This window comes from Antechinus flavipes, chromosome 2 (genome assembly GCF_016432865.1).
Source record: "Antechinus flavipes isolate AdamAnt ecotype Samford, QLD, Australia chromosome 2, AdamAnt_v2, whole genome shotgun sequence".
Classification (NCBI taxonomy): domain Eukaryota; kingdom Metazoa; phylum Chordata; class Mammalia; order Dasyuromorphia; family Dasyuridae; genus Antechinus; species Antechinus flavipes.
In genome coordinates this window covers 12813518-12823090 of record NC_067399.1, presented here as the reverse complement: position 1 = coordinate 12823090, position 9573 = coordinate 12813518, and the positions used below count along the sequence as shown (strand labels likewise).

General features: G+C 39.3%; 1 protein-coding gene across 1 annotated transcript; it reads right to left on the bottom strand.

The window, feature by feature from the left end:
- Window positions 1–489: 489 nt before the first annotated feature.
- Window positions 490–2043, bottom strand: LOC127546311 (general transcription factor IIF subunit 1-like). Its single transcript, XM_051973503.1, has one exon. It carries the CDS (start codon window positions 2041–2043, stop codon window positions 490–492), a length of 1554 nt encoding a protein of 517 aa, XP_051829463.1.
- Between the last annotated feature and the right edge of the window lie 7530 nt (window positions 2044–9573).

Below are 9573 nucleotides of genomic sequence, written 5' to 3'. Positions count from 1 at the left end.
TATAAACCTCAATTCTGAAACTTTATATCACATTTTAAATAGAATTATATTATGGTGGCTAACTAATTTTATGCCTTCTTTTGAAAAAAAATAAATTTATCATCAGAATCTCTAACTGGGCACAGAACCATCCTACATATTTCCTACATGGACATAGACATATAAGCTATGTATCTATTTTATATCAAATTATATCAAAGTCTCTATCAATGGAGATAATGGAGACCTTCTTTTATGCTTAGAAATGACAACATTTAAGTACCAATTGAAAATGCTGTTTTTCAATGATTAGAGATAATTCATCATCTAATGATCACTAAAAAAAAAAAAAAAAAAAAAAAAAACCAGGAAAAAAATCCAAAAAAAAAAAAAAAAAAAACCCGGGGGGGGGGGGGGAACAAAAAAAAAAAACAAAAACAAAAAAAAACCGGAATCCTGGAATCCGGTTTTTTTTTTTTTTTTTTTTTTTTTTTTTTGGCCAAGCAGCTTTTATTGCCCCTTGAGGGAGAGGTGCATCTTGTCATGGATCATCTTGCGCTCCGGGTTGAGGCGCTTCAAGATCTGGGCCAGCACTTTGACTGTCTGGTCGCTGCTGAGCCCCGTCTTCTTGGTCTGGAACTTCTTCAGCAGGTCCTTGATGGTCATGGGTTGTCCGGTCAGGTAGCGCCTGACCGTGTCCTCTGTCAACTGCACATCACCACTGCTGGGCGTGGACTTGCCGGACTGAGGCTGGGGGGAGGATTTCCCCGAGATGCTCTGGGGCCCGGCATCCAGCCTCGGGCGCTTGGCGGCGGGCGGAACACTGGGTCCAGTCGGCCGCTTCCCTTGCTCCAGATTGCTGGCGGCTGCCCGCAGGGTGGAGGACTTGCTGCCGCTGTCCACGCTGGGAGTGCTCGGGCGGCTGTTGCCCCTGGAGCTGCTGCCTAAGGCCTTCCGCTCCCTCTTGGGGGGAGTCTTCTTCTTGGTCATGAAGATGGCCGAGGACACCTGGTTGTCGATGTCGCTCTCCTCGGAAGTGTCCGACTCTTCCCTGCTGTCTCCTTTCCCCCTCTTCTTCTCCTGCGGGTTGGGGGCCTTCTTATCTTCTTCCTCCTTCTCCTCCTCCTCGGGGGGCTTCTCCTCCTCACTCTCCTCACTGCTTTCGCTTTTCTCATCAATGCCTTTAGGGCCCTCCTCCTCCTGCTGGCCCACCTTGGTTTTCCCTACTGCCTCCTCCTCAGAGCTGCTGGAGCCATCTGACATGTAGTCCACCTCCTGGCCCTCAAAGTCCCCATCATCGCTGTCCTCAAAGGCCTCATCATCAGAGCCCTTCTTCTTCTTCTTCTTGCCCCCCCTGGAGAGAGCCGCCTTCTTCTTGCTCTTGGGGACCTTCTCTCCCTCCTCCCCACTGCTGGTGCTGTCATCAGAGCTCACCTCCAGGTCGTGGATGCGAAGCTCACTGGGCTTCTTCCGGCTCTTCTCTTTATGCTCATCTTCATCCTCATCGTGGTCCTGGGCCTTCAGCCGCCGCCGCTGCATGATGCTGAAGTAGTTCAGGACTTTGTTCCTCCTTTCCCATTCCTCCTCGGCCTCCTCGGCGGTGAGCGTCCGGTGCCGCGCCACAGGAGTGAAGTGGTACCAGTTGTGCATGGGGAAGGCTTCCAGGGCCCCGTCAGGGCACTGTTTGAAGATGTAGTATGAGGCGTTTTCTGTCACCCCACCCCTCTTCATTCCCTTGAACCTTCTGCCTGTTTTGCCATTGACGTTGAGTATCCAGGGCTGGTCTTCAGCTTTGAAGGCCTTGGGAATGATGCCATACTTCCTCCTGGTCTCATCCCGGACCTTCCCCTTAAACTCACTGCCAGGCCCAGATTCTGGCATCTCTTCCTCCTGATAGAGCTTCTTGTCGCTCAGATCCCGTTCCATCTTGGCCCGATGCCAAGTGGAGAAGTTGACTTTGTCAGCTGCATTGAAAGCCATAATATTGTACCTCTTGAGGTTGTTCTTAGGAACTCGAACAACATATTCAGTCACAGTCGGACTGCTGGTCCCCGAGGTCGTCATGGCCAGTACCGAGTAGCGCAGTGAACAGCCTGAATGAAGGAGATCCGTAGGTTTCCGACAACCAGGCGCACAGCTCCACACCAAACCGGCTTAGACTGGTGGGACTGAAGCTCGCGTCCCAGCTATATAACCAGCCAGATCCGGAAGTGTTAATTATCCCTCGCCGGGGGTGTTAACTCATCCCTAGCCGAGGTGTTAACTCATCTCTCGCCGAGGTGTTAACTCATCCCCCTCTGAGGGTGTTAACTCATCTCTCTCTGAAAGCTCAGTCCGAACCTGGAACACTTTAAGCAATTTTCCATGTCTTTTTTATAGACCATATTCTGGCAGCATAGATAGATGTCATCAGTTGTAAGTGGAGAATGTAATAGAGTAATAATAATGCCATAGGAAGGTTGGGGAAAGTTTCAAGTTATGTCAAGTTAAAACTTTTGTAGAAAATCACTTTGATATACACTATCAAAGTCCCAAACATTTCAGATCCTGACATGTAAAGAAACATGGGAAAACTGTAATTTCAGACAAAAAAAATGGATTGAGGGTAAAGTGAAGAACATATTTTCTTAATTATATATTCTTTACAAATTCAAATATTTCTTCTGTAGAAGAAGAGTTTCACTTACAAATCTATAACAGTTCAAGATTCACAGTATATTTTATTTTCTACTTTTCAAATACATTCTGATGTAGACACAGCTAGTCTAGGTACTTTTGGTCAGAAATAAAAGACTAAGCTATGCTCTTTGGAATAGGTTGTGAACAGTGCCTCTGATATAGGCTGATTTTAAGGTTAGTTCTACTAATCCAGTTATAGATTATACAATCAATATTTAATCAATGCTATAGATATTTGTGAAAATATACTAATCCACTGCCGTAATGACCATGGTGATATTATAATTTATAAATACCTCATTTCAATAGTGTCTAGTTACTTCCACTAAAAAACAGATTTATCAATTTCACATAAATATGACGATGCTGTTTTTTTTTATATTAAATTTTTTTATTTAATAATTACATTATATTTACACTCATTTCTGTTCCGATTTTTTTCCCCTCCCTCCCTCCACCCCCTCCCCTAGATGGCAAGCAGTCCTTTATATGTTGGATATGTTGCAGTATATCCTAGATACAATATATGTTTGCAGAACCGAACAGTTCTCTTGTTGGGTAGGGAGAATTGGATTCAGAAGGTATAAATAATCCGGGAAGAAAAACAAAAATGCAGATAGTTCACATTCGTTTCCCAGTGTTCTTTCTTTGGGTGTAGCTGCTTTTGTCCGTCATTTATCAATTGAAACTCAGGTCTCTTTGTCAAAGAAATCCACTTCCATCAAAATATGTCCTCATAACAATATCGTTGTCGAAGTGTATAATGATCTCCTGGTTCTGCTCATTTCACTTAGCATCAGTTCATGTAGGTCTCTCCAAGCCTCTCTGTATTCATCCTGCTGGTCATTTCTTACAGAACAATAATATTCCATAACATTCATATACCACAATTTACCCAGCCATTCTCCAATTGATGGGCATCCATTCATTTTCCAGTTTCTAGCCACTACAAACAGGGCTGCTACAAACATTTTGGCACATACAGGTCCCTTTCCCTTCTTTAGTATTTCTTTGGGGTATAAGCCCAATAGAAACACTGCTGGATCAAAGGATATGCACATTTTGATAATTTTTTGGGCATAATTCCAGATTGCTCTCCAGAATGGTTGGATTCGTTCACAACTCCACCAACAATGCATTAGTGTCCCAGTTTTCCCGCATCCCCTCCAACATTCATCATTATTTTTTCCTGTCATCTTAGCCAATCTGACAGGTGTGTAGTGGTATCTCAGAGTTGTCTTAATTTGCATTTCTCTGATCAATAATGATTTGGAACACTCTTTCATATGAGTGGTAATAGTTTCAATCTCATCCTCTGAAAATTGTCTGTTCATATCCTTTGACCATTTATCAATTGGAGAATGGCTTGATTTCTTATAAATTTGAGTCAGTTCTCTATATATTTTGGAAATGAGGCCTTTATCAGAACCTTTAACTGTGAAAATGTTTTCCCAGTTTGTTGCTTCCCTTCTAATCTTGTTTGTATTAGTTTTATTTGTACAAAGGCTTTTTAATTTGATGTAATCGAAATTTTCTATTCTGTGATCAGTAATGGTCTCTAGTTCATCTTTGGTCACACATTTCTTTCTCCTCCACAAGTCTGAGAGATAAACTATTCTATCTTCCTCTAATTTATTTATAATCTCGTTCTTTATGCCTAGGTCATAGACCCATTTTGATCTTATCTTGGTATATGGTGTTAAGTGTGGGTCCATGCCTAATTTCTGCCATACTAATTTCCAATTATCCAGCAGTTTTTATCAAATAATGAATTCTTTTCCCAGAAGTTAGGGGCTTTGGGTTTGTCAAACACTAGATTGCTATAGTTGACTATTCTATCTTGTGAGCCTAGCCTTTTCCACTGATCCACTAATCTATTTCTTAGCCAATACCAAATGGTTTTGGTGACTGCTGCTTTATAATATAATTTTAGATCAGGTACAGCTAGGCCACCTTCATTTGATTTTTTTTTTCATTAATTCCCTTGAGATTCTCGACTTTTTATTGTTCCATATGAATTTTGTTGTTATTTTTTCTAGATCAATAAAATATTTTCTTGGAAGTCTGATTGGTATAGCACTAAATAAATAGATTAGTTTAGGGAGTATTGTCATCTTTATTATGTTCGCTCGGCCGATCCAAGAGCACTTAATATTTTTCCAATTATTTAAGTCTGACTTTATTTGTGTGGAGACTTTTTTATAATTTTGCTCATATAATTCCTGACTTTCCTTTGGTAGATAGATTCCCAAATATTTTATGGTATCAACAGTTATTCTGAATGGAATTTCTCTTTGTATCTCTTGCTGTTGGGTTTTGTTGGTGATGTATAAAAATGCTGAGGATTTATGGGGATTTATTTTGTAGCCAGCTACTTTGCTAAAATTATGAATTATTTCCAATAGCTTTTTGGTAGAATCTCTGGGGTTCTCTAGGTATACCATCATATCATCTGCAAAGAGTGATAGTTTGGTTTCCTCATTGCCTACTCTAATTCCTTTTATATCTTTCTCGACTCTTATTGCCGAGGCTAGTGTTTCTAATACAATATTAAATAATAATGGTGATAGTGGGCAACCTTGCTTCACTCCAGATCTTACTGGGAAAGGTTCCAGTTTTTCCCCATTGCATATGATGCTTACTGATGGTTTTAAATATATGCTCCTGACTATTTTAAGGAAAAGTCCATTTATTCCTATGCTCTCAAGTGTTTTTATTAGGAATGGATGTTGGATTTTATCAAATGCTTTTTCTGCATCTATTGAGATGATCATGTGGTTTTTGTTTGTTTGGTTATTGATATAGTCAATTATGCTAATAGTTTTCCTAATATTGAACCAGCCCTGCATTCCTGGTATAAATCCTACTTGGTCATAGTGTATTATCCTGGTGACAATTTTCTGTAATCTTTTTGCTAATATTTTATTTAAGATTTTAGCATCAATATTCATTAGGGAGATTGGTCTATAATTTTCTTTCTCTGTTTTCAGCCTACCTGGTTTAGGTATCAGTACCATATCTGTGTCATAAAAGGAGTTTGGTAGGACTCCTTCAATTCCTATTTTTTCAAATAGTTTATATAACATTGGAGTTAATTGTTCTTTAAATGTTTGGTAGAATTCACATGTAAATCCATCTGATCCTGGGGATTTTTTCTTAGGGAGTTGATTGATAGTTTGTTCTATTTCTTTTTCTGAGATGGGACTGTTTAGGATATTTACTTCTTCCTCTGTTAGTTTGGGCAAGCTGTATTTTTGGAGGTATTTTTCTATTTCATTTAAGTTGTCGAATTTATTGGCATAAAGTTGGGCAAAGTAACTCCTAATTATTGCTCTAATTTCCTCTTTGTTAGTGGTGAGTTCTCCCTTTTCATTTTTAAGACTAACAATTTGATTTTCCTCTTTCCTTTTTTTAATCAGATTTACTAAGGGTTTGTCTATTTTGTTGGTTTTTTCATAGAACCAACTCTTAGTTTTATTAATCAATTCAATAGTTTTTTTTTACTTTCAATTTTATTGATCTCACCTTTTACTTTTAGAATTTCAAGTTTAGTGTTTGACTGGGGGTTTTTAATTTGTTCCTTTTCTAGCATTTTTAATTGCAAACCCAATTCATTGACCTTCTCTTTCTCTATTTTATACAAATAGGCCTCTAGAGATATGAAATTTCCCCTTATTACCGCTTTGGCTGCATCCCATACATTTTGGTATGATGTCTCATTATTATCGTTTTCTTGGGTGAAGGTATTAATTATGTCTATGATTTGCTGTTTTACCCAATCATTCTTTAGTATGAGATTATTTAGTTTCCAATTATTTTTTGGTCTACTTCCCCCTGCTTTTTTTTTGAATGTAATTTTCATTGCATCGTGGTCTGAAAAGGATGCATTTACTATTACTGCCTTACTACATTTGAGTTTGAGGTTTTTATGTCCTAATATATGGTCAATTTTTGTATAGGTTCCATGAACTGCTGAAAAGAAAGTGTATTCCTTTCTGTCTCCATTACATTTTCTCCAGAGATCTATCATATCTAGCTTTTCTAGTATTCTGTTTACCTCTTTGACTTCTTTCTTATTTATTTTCTGGTTTGATTTATCTAATTCTGAGAGTGCAAGGTTAAGATCTCCCACTATTATAGTTTTACTGTCTATTTCTTCTTGCAGCTCTCTTAGTTTCTCTTTTAAGAATTTAGATGCTACCCCACTTGGTGCATATATGTTTAATATAGATAGTGCTTCATTATCCATGCTACCCTTTAGCAAGATATAGTGTCCTTCCTTATCTCTTTTAATTAGGTCAATTTTTGCTTTAGCTTGATCTGAGATCAGGATGGCTACCCCTGCTTTTTTGACTTCACCTGAAGCATAGTAGATTTTGCTCCAACCTTTTACCTTTAACCTGCATGTATCTCCCCGCTTCAGGTGTGTTTCCTTTTTAGATTTCTCTTGAGTTCTATATTTGTAGATCAAACTTTTTGTTAAGTTCTGTTTTTTTCATCAGAAATAGATGAAATTCGCTTACTTCGTTGAATGTCCATCTTCTTCCCTGGAAAAAGATGCTCATTCTCGCTGGGTAAGTTATTTTTGGTTGCATACCAAGTTCCTTAGCCTTTCGGAATATCATATTCCAGGCCCTTCGATCTTTTAATGTGGATGCTGCCAGATCCTGGGTGATCCTTATTGTGGCTCCTTGATACTTGAATTGGGTTTTTCTAGCCGCTTGCAATAATTTTTCTTTCACCTGAGGGTTCTGGCATTTGGCCACTATATTCCTTGGTGTTTTGATTTTAGGATCCCTTTCAGTGGGTGATCGATGAATCCTTTCAATGTTTATTTTTTCCTCTGTTCCTATGACTTCTGGGCAGTTCTCTTTGATAATTTCCTGGAAGACAGTGTCCAGGCTCTTTTTTTCATCATGTTTTTCTGGGAGTCCAATGATTCTCAGATTGTCTCTCCTGGATCTGTTTTCCAGGTCTGTTGTCTTCCCCAGAAGGTATTTCACATTTTTCTCCATTGTTTGATTTTTTGGATTTGCTTGACTGATTCTTCTTGTCTCCTCGAGTCATTCAATTCCACTTGTTCAATTCTGATTTTCAGTGAAGTATTCTCTTCACTCACTTTTTTAAAATCTTTTTCTAATTGTCCAATTGAGTTCTTTTGTTCTGTGGAATTTTTTTCCATTTCGCCAATTTTGTTTTTTAGAGAGCTGTTTTCTGTTTCCAGTTCACTAATCCTATTTTTCAAGGATTTTACTTCTTTATCCACTCTCTCTTTAACTTTCTCCAGGCTCTTTTGCCAAGCCTCCCTCTCCTTTTCCCAAGCCTCCCTCTCCTTTTGCCAAGCCTCACTCTGCTTTCCCCATTTTTCTTCTAGCTCCCTTGTGAGAGCCTTTTTAATCACTTCTATGAGGTTCATCTGTGCTGAGGAACAGACAATCTCCTCCTTTGGGGAATCACCTGGGGACTGCCTGTTTTTAGTCTCCTCAGGATTTAGAGTCTGCTCTCTATCTGTATAGAAGCTGTCAAGGGTTAAAGTCCTCTTCAGCTTCTTGCTCATTCTGTCTATTAATCAGAGACAAACTACCAAAGAAAAACAGAAAAAACTGGAGTCTTTCTTTGGGGAGGGGCTGGGTGTGTTATCAAGCTTCCTCTACAGACTGCAGGGGGCAGCAGTGAGGCACTAGCAGGACTGTGCTGCGCCTGCGCTCTGAGATCCCAAAGCGTGCTGAGTCACTGAGGGGGGAGAAGGGGGGGGACGGCCAGGTCCTGAGAGACTCCAGCTGTTTGCGGTTGTATTCTTCAGCCCTGTGTTTTTAGCTTCTCTGCTGGGCTGCTGATTTGCTGCTGGTTCCAAACCTGTAGCAAAGCTCTCCCCGCAGAGACGGCTACGATCACTCTCCACCCCCTCTCAGCTCTGCTCCTGTGCCCTCACTGCCGCTGCCCGTCGCCTGCGCCCGATCTAAAACCGCCCCAGCCCTCCAGTAAAGACAGACCTTTCTTGGCGGATCTCAAGGATGGCTTCTCTTGGTAACTATTTGTGGGTTTTTTTCAGTCAAGCATTGATTCAGAGGCTTGTAATGAAGTGGATAGTGAGAGAAAGCGCGGAGCTTATGCAACTGTGAGCCTCCTCTCCGCCATCTTAACCGGAAGTGACGATGCTGTTTTAAAAAACATCCCTTAAATCTATATTTAAAGAAGTTTTGATATTATATCTTTTCTCCTTTTGTTAAATAGGAATGGATAAAGGATTTCAATCAAGAATAATGAATAAATTCTTATTGAGAAATTTCTGATTTAAAGGAAAAATACTAGTATATTGAGATAAAGATGACAGTGAAAAGATGTTATTTTGGAGCTTTCAGAAGCAAGTATTAGATGCACCCTAATAGGATACCATGTTGGGAAAGGAGGAGGTAATTTTGGTCCTGAGGACCACAAAACTTATTTTCAGGATGGCCTATCAAAGAATCTATGACACTGCTAAATCCCCAAATTTATACAATGAATGTGACACATCTAATATGTTTAATAGGAGTAATAGCATGTTAAGGAGTCGTTATATGACATCTTATGGACATGCTGCAACCTGATCATATTATAATGAGGAACACTAGTGTTCCTGATACAAAATTTGTATATAAGTATCTCTGACTCAAAAATTTAGACTATAGTTCTAGTCTTTATGAAATCTAGTTGGCTCAGAAAGGATACAACATAATGGATAAAGTATTTTATTTGTAGTCATGAAGATCCTAGTTCAAATAACTTTTCTGACAAAAACTATGTGACTTTGAAGAAGTCTGTTACCCTCTCTGGGCCTAATACATATCCAATAAAATTCTAGAAATTGAATCCTCTACATATGGAGAGATTACTTATAGTCTGAATTTTCTATATTGATAAACATTTATTATA